Raw genomic sequence first — 17,647 nt, 5'->3', positions numbered from 1 at the left:
CGCCAGCCTTCGGGCCCTGGGTCTGATGGCTGCAGCTTCAGAGCGTTGCCTGAGATCCTATCGCAGCTCAGCTTCCCCGCTGCCCAGTCCTGCCTCCTGCCCTTTCCTGGTTGGTGTTCATTCCACAGCACTTTCCAGTGCATTTCCAGGGTGCGAATCCATCTCAGACTCTGCTTCCCAGAGGCGGTCACATAAACATCACCTCCCTGGAGAGACCTGACCATCCCCCACCCTCGCAGGCGTCCTTACTCGGATTTGCTGTCTTCATGGAATTCAGTGCTCTGACGCTCCTCGTTATAGATTTACTTACTGTTCTCACTGGACCGTCTTTCCTGCTAGACTCTAAGCTCTGTGAGGGCAGGGCCCCATAACATGGGCAGAGCCCCAAGCAGGGCCTGGCTCATGACATGCGCCCTTGGTAATCCAGATCTGGGGACCACTTTCCTGCAGACGCTGTTTCTTTTTAGGGCTGCGCCTGCAGCATGTGCAAGTTCCCAGGCTTGGAGTGGAATCAGAGCTGCAGCTACTGGCCTGCACCACCACCATGGCAACGCCAGACCCTTAACCACTGAGCGAGGCGAGGGATCGAACTCCCATCCTCATGGAAACTGTTGGGTGCTTAACCCGATGAGCCACAAAGGGAACTCCTGGAGACAGTTGCATATTCACCGCCTTCTCCTGGAGTTCTAAAGCTCACATTCAGCGCCTTTGGGGGACTGCGATCCTTGGATGGAAGGAGAGAGTGGGATTCCTCTTCCAAAGAGAGAGATTCCAGTCACGTCTCATACACAGGCTTTGAGAAGCGCATCACCATTTTCCTAGGGTGCAACTGCTTTTTCCTTTCTTGGGGAGTTACTGTAAAAGGGCAGAGCTCTCTGCCCCTCTCCCCCCCCCCCCCCACCCCTCACCCCCAGCCTCCCTCGTCAGCCTGCTCCTCAGCTCTGAGACCAGCTCTCTTTGAGAACCCACGGCCAGGGCCTGTCACCCATAGGCAGTCCACGCTTCCTGGTCCCCTCGGCACAGAGTGGGATCTGAAGGAAGCAACGGGAAGCTCCCTTTGATCAAACACTGAAAAAGCCGAGGCTGCAAAAAGCAAGGAATGCTAATCATGTTCAGTTCTCCCTCCCTGGAGAGCCCAGGGTGAGATCTCCAGGGGGAATACAGATAACGGAGTGGGGAACCAGGGGGGACCCACCCAGGGCCTGCCAAGGCAGAGGGCTCAGCGGCCGACGCTGAGTCAAGTGCATCCAGACAAAAGCTGAAAAATAAGTCGGCAAAGCACTTAATGGAGCGCTTATTACGCTGAATAATTCAGCAGGCTGACGGCACTGGGAATCAGTTCCCAGTCAATGGGATATTTCCTGTAAGTACTATTTTCTCTTCCTGTCCTGTCATCTCACCCAGTTCAAAAATCTTTACTAATCTGGGGAAGTGACGGTAATGCCTCAATTCTCTGAGCTGATGAAATACGCCCAGGAACCAGAGGAAGCCACACTGGCTGCTTGGGGGAAAGGGGCAGACCGCTAACTCTGGTTCCTTCTCCTCATGTCTCCGAGGGGACCCCTCAGCACTCCTAATTGGTGTATCTAAGTGAACATAAAAGCACCCGTAATTGCACATCAAATAAATAAGTAAATGCCGTCTGCTGAATCTGTAATGAGGACCAGCACTGCCATTCTTCCCCAATGGAGAGATTTCATTAAATATGGGCTGTCGAGTGGCTGCAGCTATAAATGATGATTTACACATATGGAACTTCTGAGGAGGTTTTTTTTTTGGAGTCACATGCTTCACACTGTTTGTTCTTTCATGTGTGTACAGCCTGCAGGATGGATCTTTAGCTCTTCCTGGCGCCCTATTTGGAAAGCGTTTGCTGTTGTCATTGATAATGGCTTCTGATGGTTGGATGGCTGGTCTGCCCACAGGTTTGGAGGCTGCAAACCACAGCGTAGCACAGAGAAGGCGGCTCGGCTTGGCCCGGGTGGGAGTTGTCCCAAGTGTGGGAGAGGCTAAGCAGGCAATGCCTTTGGCCTTGGTGCTGCAAAGAAGAGGCAGGCTGGCCCAGCTGTCAGAGCTTTCGGACTTTTTCAGGCTCTGATGGAAGGCAGGCCAGGTCCTCCTCTAAAACAGGGAGCCCTTTACGACTGATTTTGTCCAGCTTTCTTTATCTCTGCCCTACGTGATCCCAGTTCTGTGGGAGTTAATAAACAATGCTTTTTCAATATATATCATTTAATGTTTTCTTTTTCTCTCTCTTTTTTTCTTTTTAGGGCTCCACCCGTGGCATATGGAAGTTCCCAGGCTAGGGGTTGAATCAAAGCTGTAGCTGCAGGCCTACACCGCAGCCACAACAACACCGGATCCGAGCCTCTTGTTCAACCTATCCTGCAGCTCGTGGCAACACCAGATCCTTAACCCACTGAGCGAGGCCAGGGATCAAACCTGCATCCTCATGGACACTGTATCGGGATCTTCTTACTTTTTTTAAATGATTTTTATTTTTTCCATTATAGCTGGTTTAGTGTTCTGTCAATTTCCTGCCATAGAGCAACGTGCTGTGTCAGGTTCTTAACCCACTGAGGCACAACGATATCATTGAATTTTCATTCATATGTTCTCACGGAAGAAAAGAGGAAACACTCTCGCTTGTACCAACACAGCTGCCTTGACAGTGATGGGGCAGCGGATGGGTGAAGCGTCCCCACTGATGGTCACTGTTTGCAGCTGGCATTTACTCGTTTTTTGGTACTTAGGGGTCTTTCCTTGTCCATAAATGCAACCTAAGACAAAGCTCGAGATTTACTTCAAGTACCCAAAGGCAGGTCTGACAATGTTCTCCGATTCCCTGAAGCCAACAGGACTGTTCCTGGTGGTATAAGGGACCTCTGTCCTTCGAAGAGCTCCATGTCCGCACACGCGGACACATGCTAAGAGAGAAGGTGGTACCCAGGAGGAAAGAGTAAAAAGCATCTATGCAGCTGCGAGATTTTTTTTTTTTCCCACCACTGTGGCCTCTTTGCATAATTTCCAGCATTGCTAAACCCAGACGGCTAGACCTGTAAATACTCTCTATCATTCCGCTACGCTACTACCTCACCGACAGTGGTGCCTAAAGTTATCCCCCTGTAACCACGGGAAAGAAGAGGCATGGTCTGCAGTGTGATCAGTATTTAGTGTGAACAAGATCGCAGAGGTAGGGAGGCAGGCAGAGTGAGAGGGAAAACACCCTTGGGTGAAGAAGGGAAATAGCAGGACTTAGTGAGAGTCGATGGGGGAAATATTTAACAAACAATTCTGCAACCTGTCCTCGGATACTGTTTGGGCTTCTGTCTGATCTTTTTAAAAGAATGCATCTAGGGGTTCCCGTTATGGCTCAGTGGGTTAAAAACTCGACTAGTATCCATGAGGATGCAGGTGTGATCCCTGGCCCTGCTCGGTGGGTTTCAGTGGTTTAAGGATCTGCTGTTGCTGCAAGCTGTGGCACAGATGTGGCTCAGATCCTGCGTTGCTGTGGCTGTGGTGTAGGCTGGCAGCTGCAGCTCTGATTCAACCCCTAGCCCAGGGACTTCCATATGCCACAGGTACAGCCCTGGGTGGGGGGGGCGGGGGAAGAAAGAAAAGAACTCATCTATGCAAGCCAGGGCCACTATTCTGGGTTATGTGGATATACTGCAGATTTTAATTTTTTTTTTTTTTTTTTTAGTCCTATTGTGAGTCTTTTAAGGGCTCTGGGGGAGCTATTCTTCGGCATATCATTACAAAATTCTTAAGTTCGCCTTGAGCTCCTGAAATACACTAAAGCCAAGATGCCCTTTTTGGGTGTCCACACATCTTGATATTCCTGATAGGTGTGCCCTGAAGGCAAAGAAGCATTTTTTTCTCGGACAAACATCAGCAGCTTGCATTTTGGGCTGTGCCTCTGCAAGACCAGAAGCCCCTCTGTTTAGAAGATCCTGGTAGCCAACGAGGGTGTGTCATTAAAATGCTCTCTCTTCCACCTGGGAAGTGCTTTACGCCATCTCCCCCAGAGCCCCTGGGGCTTCAGAGTGAGGACAGACCCTGCCACCAGAGTGGCAAACTGCACCCCAATCAGAAAATCTGGAGTCGCTCTGGTCCCTCCCATTTCAGGACAGGCATCAGCTACCACCCTGGAAGCACCTGAGTGGGTTCTCGTGGGAGGCTAATGAGTGCCGCAGGCCGTGTTCATGGTTTGCTGATGCTGCTGGAGCTGTGGACGCCAGCAGATGCCCCAGGCCCTCCGAAGGCAAGGGAGCCGGCTCACCCCGCCCCTGCCTCTACTTGAAAGTTGGCTGTCAGCATGGCGGTGCCATGCGACATAGCTGCCGTAACTGGGTCAGAGTGGCAGGGAGAGCCCTGCCTGGGCGAGAGGTGCAGCTGTTGCTACCTAAGGGCCCCCAGGTGCACAGAACTGGATGCCAAAGCCAGTTTCCCGAGCTTGGCTGAGGGGCCCTGGGGGGTGAGCCCTGTTCCTTCTGTGAGGGAGTTGTGCACCTGGAGGGCCATCCTTCCCTCAGTGCTGGCCAGGGCTTCAGCCCTGTGCCTTGGGACACCTCAGCTCTCCAGGTGCAGGGGTCCCTGCCAGTCACACCTGCTGCACCCCGCGGACCCTCCCCGAGTCTGAGTCTGGATGGTGGTGTCCTCAACTCCGGCTGTACAGGGGGATCGACAGTGAGGCTTTCTAAATGTTCGTTGGCTGGGTCAGGGATAGGGTGGGTGGGCCTGCCGGAGGCTGTGGCATCTCTACATTCTGACGGTGTCATGTGAATTTCCGATGTGTAGCTGAAGACCGGTTTGGGGGTGTTGGTACGTGAACCTGCACTGGTGGTCACGACCACGTGCCCAGGTCTCTTGAGATTCAAGGGTTTGGAACCAGGGAGCCAACCCTACGCATTTGGACTGACAGGGGCCTTACAGGGAACAGAGATGGCTTTTTTATGACAGTGACAATGCCAGGTGTGAGAAGAAGGAAGAGGCGCCTTGCCTGGTTCTCTCTGCAGCTGGGACCTCCTCACTGTGGCTCTAGTTTTGTCTTAAGGGCCCAGGGAGGGTCTTAGCAGAGGTAGAGACCCCCTGGGCTGATGAAACTTTGGGTTTCTTCCTTGCATGGGCCTTCTGAAGCCTGTTCTTAATTTTATATTTGGGCTGTACTTCCATTTCTTTTTCTTTTTTCTTTTTTGGATGCCCTGTGGCATACAAAGTTCCTGGGCCAGGGATCAGATCTGAGGCAGAGGTGTGACCTAAGCTGCAAGTGCAGCAATGCCGGATACTTAACCCACTGTGCCAAGCTGGGGACTGAACCTGCATCCCAGGGCTCCAGAGATGCTGCCAATCCCATTGTACCACAAAGGGAACTCCTGTACGTTGATTTTTTTAAAAGGGCTCCCTGGGTCACACAAGGGTCAGGGTGGCTGGCCCTTGTCTGAACCCTCTGTCTCACAGGACATGTCACAACAGGGAACTGAAATCTGTTCACAGTTCTTGTAATTTTTCCGGTGTGCTGAGTGCCTCCCCCGTCCCTCTCTCTGTCCAGTCTCTGGTTCAGTTATGCCTTGGACCTTTTTTTTTTTTTTGGCCACACCTGCAGCATGTGGAAGTTCCCAGGTCAGGGACTGAACCCTCTCCATAGCAGTAGTGGCCCGAGCCACTACAGTGACAATGCCGGATCCTTAACCAAGTGAGCTACACAGGAACTCCCGGAAATTCTTGATACATCGTGTTCCAACTGAATACCTACTGCCTACTTGCCCCTGTCACCTGGGTGTCATCTGCCTAAAACCCGGTATGTCCTAGTCTGGATTTATCTTCCCTTTTTTTAGATCCCAGGCTTTAGTCGTCCAAGAAGCGCAGGAGTCATTCTAGAATCCCCCCCTCACCACCACACACACACACTGCCACCCTCCCGCCCCTGCCATGCGTCAACCACACCTGCCTTCTAACCAGCTCACCTCCAATCCCCTCCTCCATCCCGGTCACTGACAGCCACCCCAAGCCCCCACCAGCTCCAGCCTATGTTAGTGTAGCAACGTCCCGATTTGTAAGGCTTGTCCTGTATCACCCCACTCACTCCTCCTCCTGCAGCTGCCAGAACCATGCTTCTTTGACTACAAAAGTCTGACATGGCTCCTCCTCTGCTCTGGTGGCTCCCACTGCCTCAAGGATGAAATCCTCTTAGCAAGCTCTCAGGATTGGGGAGCTGGGACCCCATCTCCCTCTGCAGCTCCTCTCCCGCCGCATTCCAGCCCCAGGGTGCTGTGTGCAACGCCACCACACCGTGCTGCTCTCCTTCACGGCGCTCTCTGCTTGCCCGAGTGCCCCCCCCCATCTATCCATCTGCAAAACCCCCACGCAGCTCCTCCTTTGCTGCCTGTGAAAACCGTTCTCCTTAAGCCTGGCTGATGACTAATTCCCCACGACCCCTCACACAGACCTCGCTTATCTGTAAGACGCGACCACCATACATCCCTCCCCGATCGCCTGGCGGGTCCCAGGGACCTGATGTGTGTCGTATCTATCTCCTCTCTCTTCGGTCTGCTTGGCACGTCGCGGGTATGCAATAAGCATTTTGGAATGAACGAATCCATGAATGAACAGTGACTGGGACTGGTTTGGTTATCCCTCAGTTAGTCACAGACTTGAGAATCTCAGTTACTTCCTGCGAGGCCACAGAAGCAGGCGTGATTTTAAATGAAGCAAACGTTATTTTAAGTAACCCAGTGTGAACAGAGCCGGTATCCTGAATAAATGTGGTGACCTTATAACATTTTTCATCCACTGACCTGTGTACATTCCAGAACTGAGAGTAAATTCTCGTATTCAAAGGCTGATTATTCACACAATTGGCTTTCTTATTTGGCGCCCTTACTTTTCCTTATTCTGAAGCCTGTTTTAGAGTCGGACAAGAAGAGCTACAATTTCTTGAGAACTTGCGATGTGTCACACCCCGCGTTTTACATACATCACATGTATTAAGTGCTACCTCATTATCTCTAAAGATCTTCATTAGCACCTCAATTAGAGAAACAGAGTGAGCTTAAACATATTAATAAATTCAACTGAACACACACATGCTAACGAAGAGCTGTTAGCATGTTTTTCAAAAACACACGGAGGGAGAGAAGAATTCTCTGGATTTTTTGGGGGGTTTTGGATTTTTTGGGGGGTTTTGGCCACATCTGGGGCATGCAGAAGTTCCCCTGCCAGGGATCGAACCCACACCACAGCAGTAACCAGAGCCACAGCAGTGAGAACGCTGGCTCCTTAACCCACTGTACCACAAAAGGATGCCTCAACCATGGTTTTTTTGTTTGTTTGTTTTTGTCTTTTTAGGGCCTCACCCAAAGCATATGGAAGTTCCCAGGCTACATAGTGAACTGGAGCTGCAGCTGCCGGCTTACACCACAGCCGCAGGTACACAGGAGGCGAGCCAGGTCTGCAAGCTGACACCACAGCTCATGGCAACACTAGATCCCCATCCCACTGAGAGAGGCCAGGGATCGAACCTGAGTCCTCATGGATACTACTTGAGTTCATTACCACTGAGCCCCAACGGGAACTCCTCTACCATGGGATTTTTTGTTTTCGTCTTATTTTTTCAGGGCCGCACCTGCAGCATGCGGAGGTTCCCAGGCTAGGGGTCAAATTGGAGCTACAGCTACTGGCCTACACCACAGTCCAGCAACACAGGATCTGAGCCGTGTCTGCAACCTACACCATAGCGCACAGCAACACCGGATCCTTAACCCACTAAGGAAGGCCAGGGATCGAACCTGCGTCCTCATGGATGCCAGCCAGATTCCTTTCCCCTGAGCCACAATGCGAACTCCTACTGTGGGGCTTTCATGAACTCCGCAGTAGATCCCAAATGGCCAAGCTGGGCGATCACACGGTGTGGATACAATGTCACTGGGACTGCGTTCAAGGATCTAGGCGTATCCAGCCAGACAGGCTGGAGGAGGAGAACAATTGATATAAAAAAGAAAGAAGCAACAAAGAGAGAACTCTAGAACGAAAAGCATAGAAACTTATAAAGGCCATAAGAGAAAGAGGCGGAGAGGAACCAGGAAGAGAGAGTGTGGAAGAAATGCAGACCCAGGGATGGAGCAAAACACAGAGGGGAAGAAAGATGAACACGGAGTCCAAATCACGTCTTGCAGCAGGAAACTGGGGTGGGAGGGGTGGGGACCATCACAAAACAGCTGCCCAGGACACCGGGTTCCTACTGAATTGTCCCCAAGGAAGAATTCCTCCATCATTTGCTCAGGATCTTTCCTTAGAACTTAACTGACTTCCTGATCAATTGAGTGAAAATCTTGCCTCACACGGGCCCATTATTATTTTTTTTTTTTCTATCAATGTAATAAAGAAGCTGGCTCAGGACAGATGCAAGCTGGAGAGCCTACAATAAGCTTGGATCTGTAGCGTGGATTTTGATCCTGGTCATGGGTAAAGAAGCCTGGAAAGCATTCCAGAAGGACGTCATGGACCCGGAGGGCCTTCTCCCCTCCTAAGGGAAGTGTGGTTTCGATAGACTTTTAATACGTCGTTCAGAGTCTGAACTGCATCCCACCTCCCCATTTTTCTCTGCCAGAGGAGCAGAATGATGGCTCTTGCCTCAGCGACAGTTTTCCATGATAATTTTTCAATTTGTTCTGGTCTGCAAAATGTGTGTAAGTGAAAACAGAAAAGTCAGGCCCTGGGTCCCCTTCAAACATTCCGTGTTGGCTGCACCAGGACTCCGCAGACTCCTCTCTGGTCCCTTTCTTTTTTTGGCAAATGGTCTTATTTCTTCCAGATTTCTGCTCACTTCTAATATGCCATAAAATATTTAATGGATTTGCGGGGAATGCCTCTCATGCTGTTTTTCTTCTTCTTTTTTTGGGCCATGCCCATCCACGCGCCAGATCCTTAACCCGCTGTGCCACAGTGGGAACTCCCACTCCCACTTCTTTATTTTTCACCTCTTTTTGACTTAACAACCTCTTCTTTAAGATTTCCCTCCTCCAAAAAATAAACAAACAAAAACCTTTGGGAAAACTCAGATTAGCCTCAGGATTCAACAGAGATGCTCCCTCACATTCCCCAACACACGGCACCCCAGGAAATGATGGAAGTGAACCATGCACCCAAGCTGGAGAACGGATCCAGTCTTCCTACCTGACTTAATTTTAACAGCTTACAGTTTCCTTAGTGACAGGGAGAAACAATATTTATCCAAGGAACGCAGACTGGATGACTGCAGGGTACACATTCAAATTAACGGGAGACGGGTGAGCACAGCGGCCCCAAGGCTACAGGGGTAACACTGTCAGTCTCTCCTCCGCCTGTCCCTTGTCACAACCTGAGCGCCATCCACCCACAAAGGAGAGCAGCAGGCTTACCTTCCTGGGCTTGACTTTATCGTGGTAGTCATACTGGAAGATGCCTTTGTAGCTCAGTCCCAGCCACCATGGTATCCCCTGCTTGTCCTAGGACGTCAAAGGGAGAAGGGGTAAGCGTGGCACCAGATAAGAGAGACACGAACCAAGAGATCTCCTGGTTTCACCTGAAGACAAGGGAAAACGCAAATGCCTTGAAATGGATGGAGCCCAGCTCTCTGCGCCCTATTGTAACAGATGTGCCCTGTCATGAAGGCTGCTCAGTTATGCGACCTGCAAAGTGCCCTGGGCTGGGGACCCAGCTCTGCTCCTAACCAGCAGCACAGCCCAGGAAGTAGCGGATGATTTGCTCTTTTTTCTTTTCTTTTTAGGGCTGCACCTGCAGCATATGGAAGTTTCCAGGCTAGGGGTTGAACTGCAGCCAGAGCTGCCAGCCTGCACCACAGCTACAGCAATGCCAGATGCAAGCCGTATCTTTGACCTATGCTGCAGCTTGCAGCAATGCCCAATCCTTAACCCACATCCTTATCATCCTAGTCAGGTTCTTAACCCACTGAGCCACAATGGGAACTCTGCAGATGCCTTGTCCTTTGTTCTTCTAAGACTTTAGGTTTTCAGAGCTGGGCCCCTCACCCACTACCAGGGAAAAATCAGAGAGATGCTCAGCATTCTAACAAAACGGGCTTCTGAGCTGAGAAACTGTCACGGATGGTTAGAGCTGGAAGGAGCCTGGGAAACGACAGAAGGTGACTCCTCTAAAAATCAGCCTTTAAGGATTTTATTTTACTTTATTTGTTTTTGCCTTGCTTTTGAGGGCTACACCTGCAGCACATGGAGGTTCCCAGGCTAGGGGTCAAATCGGAACTGTAGTCGCCGGCCTACACCACAGCCATGGCAATGCAGGATTCAAGCCCTGCCTGCAACCCACGCCATAGCTCACGGCAACGCCAGATCCTCTAACCCACTGAGTAAGGCCAGGGATCGAACCGGCGTCCTCATAGACACTAGTCGGGTTTGTTAATTCTGAGCCACAATGGGAACTCCCTTTATTTTTTAGAGCAGTTTTAGGTTCATGGCAAAATTGAGAGGAAGGCACAGAGGTTTCCCACCTACTCCCATCCCCACACAGGTGCAGCCTCCCTGTTAATAACACCCTACACCAGAGTGGTACCTTCATCTCAACTGATGAACCTACACTTACCCATCGTGATCACCCAGAGTCCACAGTTTACCTTGGGGGCCACTCGGGGTGTTGTACCTTCTATGGGTTTGGACAAACAAGCACATAATGACATTTATCCATCAGAGTATCATAAAGAGCATCTCCATTGCTCTAAAAATCCTCTGTGCTCTGCCTATTCATCCCGGCTTCTGGCCACCAGTTTTGCCTTTCCCAGAAGAGGTCACAGAGTTGGAATCCGCAGGCAGTCTTTTTGTTTGTTTGTTTTTGGCTGCCCCCTCTGGCAAATGGAGTCCCTGGGGCCAGGGATCAGAGCCAAGCTTTAGCTGTGACCTATGCTGCAGCTGTGGCGATGCTGGATCTAAGGCTCCTGCTATGCCGGGCTGGGGACTGAACCTGTATCCCAGTGCTCCAGAAATGCTACAGATCCTGTTGCACCACAGTGGGAACTGGAAAAGGCAGCCTTTTCTTTTTTTAAGTGCTTTTTATTTTTTTCCATTATAGCTGGTTTACAGCATTCTGTTAATTTTCTACTGTACAGCAAGGTGACCCAGTCACACATACAGATACAAGGTGACCCAGTCACACACCGATATTCTTTTAGGCAGCCTTTTTGGATTGGCCTCTTTCACTTAGTCATATGCATTTAAGATTCTTCTAATGTGAAAGACAAAAAAAATCATGCAAAGGTTGCATCCTCCTCTACTCAGGACCCTCAACTTCTCCCCAGGGGGCCAAGGGCAGTTCAGGGCAGGCAGGCATTGACCTTATGAGGACAGTGGCTGCCGGGCAGGACTGGCCACTCAGGCTATAGGACAAAGTAGCAAAACTGAAACCTAGACATTCTGGGAACTAAACTGAAAACACCAAGAGGCTGTGTTTATTCCTTTAACAGAGACCTCTGGCCACCAAACTGTAAGTTGTAAATCTGGACTGGAGGAGGATGACTGTTGATTAGAGTTTCCAAATGCTGGGAGAGTGGGTGTATCAAGCAGCCGTTCCCTGGAATTGCGTTAATTGCCCCGTGGATAAATGACCTAACATATCCCATGGCGGATGTCCTGAAAACTCAAAATTGGCTTCAGGGCTTTCAAATATCCGTGGGCCTGAGTGTGTTCAAGGTAAGTACAAAGGTAAAGGGCAAAAGAAACACATTTTGAATTTTTAGAAAAATTTCAAGGTACAGGATTTCTTAAAAATTTCTTTTGGAGTTCCCCGCTGTGGTGCAGTGGGTTAAGAACCTGACTGCAGCAGCTCAGTCTGATGTGGAAGTATGGGGTCGATCCCCAGCCCAGTGCAGTGGGTTAAAAGATCTGGTGTTGGTAGCAGCTGTGGTGCAGGTCGCAGCTGCAGCTCGGAGTCAATCCCTGGCCCGGACACTTCCATATGCCGTGGGTGCGGCCATTAAAAAAAAAACAAAAACAAAACCATTCTTCAAAGGTATAAAACCCCTGTTTCTGGAAAGTGCCCATGTGTACCGATAAAGTTTCAGAGAACAGAGCAAGAGGAGAGACGAAGACCACTGCGATTTCGGATCGATGCGCTAAGAGCTGTCATCACACTGTGACATGTGGCATGTGTGGAATTTACGAGGCCACTGAACAGGGAGTCTGGAAAGAGTTGGTTTAGGCTCCTCCAAGTAAGGAGGAGAGTAATTACTCACACTTGGAGAGCTCAGGAGCCAAACACACAGGCACACTCGGCTCTCGGAAAATCACAAGGTCTCCTTCTGGTCTCTAACAAACGGCAAAGGAGCACGTTTCTGAAGTTTTATTGGAAGGCAGAAAGCACGCATAGCAGAGGTCGCCTTTCTGTCAAGCTCTATGGCTGACAAGGAAATGAAACGCAGGTTTAAGCGAGTAAAAGATCAGCCTCAAAGCCTTCCCATCCAGACATCTCGAGAGTCTTCCAGGAGTTCCCATCGTGCCTTAGTGGGAACGAACCCGAGTATCCATGAGGATACAGGTTTGATCCCTGGCCTTGATCTGGCGTTGCCGTGAGCTGTGGTGTAGGTCACAGATGAGGCTCAGATCTGGCGTTGCTGTGGCTGTGGCGTAGGCCGGCAGCTGCAGCTCTAATTCGACCTTGGCCTGGGAACTTCGATACGCCGCCTAAGTGGCCCGAAAAAAAAAAGAAAAAAAAAAAAGAGTCATCCAATAGTTAGAAGACTTTTTTGGGGTGGTGGAGAAGCAGACCTCTTCATCTCTATTTTAACAATGCACGACAGAGATGCGATCAAACTAAGAACACACAGCAGATCAGAGAATGGAGCTCAGGGGTTCTGGAGTTCCTGGCTCCCATTCCTGAGCACAGACCCCTTTGCTACCCATCACCAGAGAGTATTTCCACAATTAAGTGAGAGACTCACAGGGTTCTGTGAAATGCCACTTGTAATAATGTCAGCAAGACTGCTGGATCTTTTCGTTTCCTCTATGATAGCAAGATGGGAAAATGGGCGTGGGTCCACAGGCCCTACCAGCAGCCAGCAGGGGGGATGTCTTTTCCCTTTCTATGGCTGCACTCATGGCATATGGAAGTTCTCAGGCTAGGGGATGAATTGGAGCTGCAGCTGCCAGTCTATGCCACAGCCACTGCAGCACCAGATCCAAGTGCAACTACACCACAGCTTGTGGCAATGCTGGATCCTTAACCCACTGAACAAGTATGGGGTTCAAACCTACATCCTCATGGACATGATGTAGGGTTCTTAACCCACTGAGCTACAGAAGGAACTCCAGCAGGGGGGACTCTGAACCTCTTTTTATGATCAATTTCCTTTTGGGGAGCTGACTGCCCACTGACTCCAGCGGCCATGTCTCAGGGCACGGGTGTACAGGAGTTAAGTCCCTTAGAGGATACGCCTTCCTCATGTGGGACAGGAGATAAGCCAGGAGGCCAGGTCCCAATGCTCACGACAGACTATAGTTTAGGCTTGAGAAGGGCAGGGCTGGTTGCGATGGTTCATGAGTTCTGTGAATCTTGGAGAAGAGGGATTAAGAGCATCCATTGGTGGGAAGAGCATTGTAAGGACATCAGGAGGAACTGAACCCTTCTGGGCTTTGACAGATCCTAGGCTGAGCTGCTGGGTGGGGCCGGAGTCCCTACATACGCCTCCTAACTGGGCTCCACAGATATCGTTCTGACATTTGTCTCCATCAGGGAAATGCACACATCCAACTACTCAATTCAATTCTCAACAATGGTACATGGTAAATATTTATTGGGCATCTGCCATGCGCCAGGCACGACGCTGGGCTCCAGGAACATACAAGACAATACAATACAGTCCTTGCCATCCAAAGGCTGCAGTTTAGAGGAAGCTACAGGCCATTAAATGCATGCCAAGGACGTGCCAAATGCCATGCCCGCTGCTGTGGGTGACACAACAACTGAAACATGGCGCATGTTCTGTTCTAAAGGAATAAAAAATACCCTTGGTGGAAAAATGGGGAAGGAAATTGATGGAAGAACCCAAAAATCTAGGCTTGGTTGGTGGAACTGCCTTGAGTTGAGAAGTGTTTTCTGCTCTCTTTGCCTAGACTTTGGTCCATGACTTTGTCAAACTTCATGTGGGGGTAAATTGAGGAAAGGAAGTTATCCTTTCTCAGGATAGGAAAGGGCTCTGTGGACATCATTATTATTTCAAAGAAGGGATCCCAGTCTAGGACATGATGGAGAAAGGGAAAGAGAAAGGAGAATGGCATCCAATGTCACACAGCACTTGTCACAATATGAGAAGACAGAGCCTGTCAGTTGGTCAGCCCAGAGTCCCACTTCTCCTATGAAGCTGCCTACGTGGCACCTGACCTCCAAGAAACACACTGTTGATTCTGCTTAAAGTTTCTGATCTTTGTACGCAAAGGGAATCCTTCCACTGAGAGGTTCTGTGGTCCTGATCTCCAGGATCCCTCTGAGCAAAGACACGAAGGAGGCACTGATCACACCCCCTTCCCCACACAAGGGAAAGTGAGTTTTAGAGAGAAACTGAGTCAAGTCTTACTACACCAAGGGGGACAGTTCCATTGTCCCAACTCCTCCTAGCACGTGATCTTCCTGTCCAAATCCTCACCAGCACCACCAAAAATAATCTTCAGTAAAAAAGAAAAAAAAGGAAATTTTGTTTTGTTTTGTTTTGTTTTGTTTAGGGCATGGTGGCAACTTTCACCAAATGAGTTCACTTACCTTCACCGCGTAATAGTGAACCCCATAGGTCGGAAGAGACTCCACGATGCTCATGTAGCTGGGGAGACAAAACACACACACACACACACACATACACACACAATTATTGGGCAGAACTGGTATCACATACATAGTGGTGTGTGTGTATACCCAATAAGGTTCTCGCAGTGATGGCTTGCTTGAAAATTATTTAGAACCACCCCCACCCCAAGCTACGTCTCCTCCAGCAGAACCGAATCCGTGCCCCCCACTGAGACATGCCCTATAAACACACACACACAACCTCATCAGCCCCAGGAGGGGAGCACTCACTTGACGATGGCTTGGCCTCTGGTCTGCCCGTTCAGCTTCTTGTAGTGCTCGATGACCCGGTCCTCACTGGAAGGAGAGGAAAAGGAGTCTCTGTTTCAGTCCCCAGGGCCACGGCCCCTGCCCCTGCTCATGGTGAGGCTTCTGAGCCCCACCAACCACATGAGAAGCTCCAAGGAGCCAAGAGCTCCTGGAAAAAGGATTTGTCCCAAACGTAGCATTTCTTTCTTTCCTTGTTTTTTTCCTAGGTTTTTTTTTTTTTTTTTTGTGGCCACAGCTGTGGCATATGGAGGTTCCCAGGCTAGGGGTTGAGTCGGAGCTACAGCTGCCACAGAGCTACAGCTACACCACAGCCACAGCCAGGCCAGATCCTATGCCAAAGCTTGCGGCAACACCAGATCTTTAACCCACTGAGCGAGGCCAGGGAGTGAATCCACATCCTCATGGACACTAGGTGGGTTCCTTAACCTGCTGAACCACAACGGGAACTCATGAAAGTAGCACTTCTAAGCACAGCCTAAGTGAGATGCCTTGAGCTACGGAAATAAGATGAGCGCTCAGGTTTTGGCGCAGGGGGTGGAAGAGGATGAAATGGGGAGGGCGTGTTCCAGGGTGAGGGTGGAGGGGTGGGGGAGGAGGGGGGAGATATGGGACAGGCAGAGGGCTGGCCAACCTTCCTGAGCTCCGCCTCACCCTCCCAGCCTCCCCAACTCCACCTGCACTGGGCCTCCCAGGCTGGTGAGGAGGCCGGTATGGACCTCAATAGGACGCCCACAGCCTCCCTGCCCTGAGTGAGTGGTCAGGGCTGAGGACGTCCAAGGAGGATGGGAAAGTTCTGGAATTCGGGGCTGGTTCACACAAACCACAGAGCAAGAAAAGGCCTGAGGAGCACTGGAGAAATAAGGAGCCAGCTGCCAGGAAGCAGATGGGAACCTCACGATCTCCTGAAATCTTAGTACTAACACAGTGAGAGATGAGCTTGCTTCGTGAAGGATGATGGGGGCCACAGCCTCCAGGGACGGGGTGGATGGCATGAAGGGCCTCTCTGGGCAATGACTCTGCACCTGGTCACCTTTGGAAGCGCAGAGCCTGGAAGATGCACATCCCACCTGCCGAGGGGTCATGTCCAAAAGCCTGGCCCCCGGGGACCTGACCACCCAGCCTTGGACCCCCCCCCCCTTTTTTTTTTGCTTTTTTAGGGCTGCCCCTGAGGCAAATGGAAGTTCCCAGGCTAGGGGTCAAATCAGAGCTGCAGCTGCCACCCTATGCCACAGCCACACAGGATCTAAGCCGCATCTCTGACCTACACCACAGCTCACAGAAACACCGGAATCCTTAACCCACTTAGCGAGGTCAGGCACTGAACCTCATAGATACTAGTTGGATTCTTTTCTGCTGTGCCACAACGGGAACTCCCTGCACCTTCATGCAAAGCCCTGCTCACAGGACAGCAGACCCCACGACAGGAGGCTATGCCAGGGATGAACCCTCAAGACCTCCAGGGCTGACCCTGGGGACCTACTATTCGCTTATTATCCCAGAACTAATCTAAAGCCTTCCTTCACCCACCTCTTTCTTATTTATCTAGGGGGTCATTCATTCTCTATGCTCATTACCTAGCATTCAGGGGTAATTTATTTTTGAACCACTCTCTCTCTCCATGACTATCTCTTCATTTTAGTGTTCTGTAATTTGACATGTAAGATGGACCCCTCATAAGAAAGGGAACGGCTAGCTAAGGGCGGGGGGCTCTCTCTGGTTGAGAGTCATTTCTATGAGGTCCAGGCACCCTCTGCTCCCAGCAGGTGCAGCCGTATTTCTCCTTGGCTCCCACACATCGGGGAAGCTCTAGGTCAGGTGGGACAACACGGTCTCCTGACAGAGAACTCTCCAGAAGTCTCACAGACAGAGTCATGTCAGGGACGTGCTGGGGTTCCCCCTCCGGCTTCCTCCCCAGCTGCCCATGGAATCAACAGCTGTGTTGATAGGTGATGGAGCATCTGGTGAGCTTGGCTTACGAGCCCCCTTGTAAGAGAGAGGGTCCCCAGATCGCCGGGCTGAGGTGGGGAGAGGGAGCTCAATACAGCGCTGGAGCGGTGAACGCAAGCAGGACTCAGGAAAAACACCAGTGTAAGTCCCTGCAGCAGCTGTGCAACTGTTTATAAACTAAACAGCCCGAGCTTGGGGGTCTCGGTGGGCCTGACAGCTGCGGGGTGTGGGTGGGGGGCATCCCCAGCTCGCCTGGTTCCTCCTGCTGCCTGAGACCCTCTGTGAGACCACAGTGTCCTCCCTCGTCCTTGGCTCCCTGCTCCAACTCCTTTAGCCCCAGGGGACTCTCCTTGTGCATGTGACCCCCATGCTGCCAGAGACCTACTCCGTGCCCTGCCCTTCCCCTGGGATTGACAGATGACCCACATGCATCAGCTACCCCAGATCTGTAGTGGGGACTCAATGGAGTTGCTATCAGAATCCCATGAACCCGAGGAGACAGAACCCAAAACACCATCTGGAGAACACGGTGTCATCTGAAGAAAAAAGACAGATGATTAAGGCGGACTGTGCCCCAGCCGCGGGCCGGCTC

The 17,647-nt window shown here is 50.9% G+C and overlaps 1 protein-coding gene across 2 annotated transcripts in view; it reads right to left on the bottom strand.

Annotated features, from left to right (window-relative positions):
• FRMD4A (FERM domain containing 4A) overlaps nucleotides 1-17,647 on the bottom strand; it is a 358,568-nt gene that overhangs the window by 87,716 nt on the left and 253,205 nt on the right. For both annotated transcript variants that reach the window (XM_047755369.1, XM_047755370.1), the window contains exons 9-11: nucleotides 15,070-15,135; nucleotides 14,758-14,815; nucleotides 9,399-9,485 (exon numbers count right to left, since the gene is read on the bottom strand). In XM_047755369.1, the coding sequence (XP_047611325.1) occupies nucleotides 9,399-9,485; nucleotides 14,758-14,815; nucleotides 15,070-15,135 (211 nt within the window). The remainder of the gene's footprint in view (nucleotides 1-9,398; nucleotides 9,486-14,757; nucleotides 14,816-15,069; nucleotides 15,136-17,647) is intronic.

The sequence above is a fragment of the Phacochoerus africanus genome, chromosome 12 (assembly GCF_016906955.1).
Source record: "Phacochoerus africanus isolate WHEZ1 chromosome 12, ROS_Pafr_v1, whole genome shotgun sequence".
Lineage (NCBI taxonomy): Eukaryota > Metazoa > Chordata > Mammalia > Artiodactyla > Suidae > Phacochoerus > Phacochoerus africanus.
This window is presented reverse-complemented; position numbering and strand designations above follow the sequence as displayed.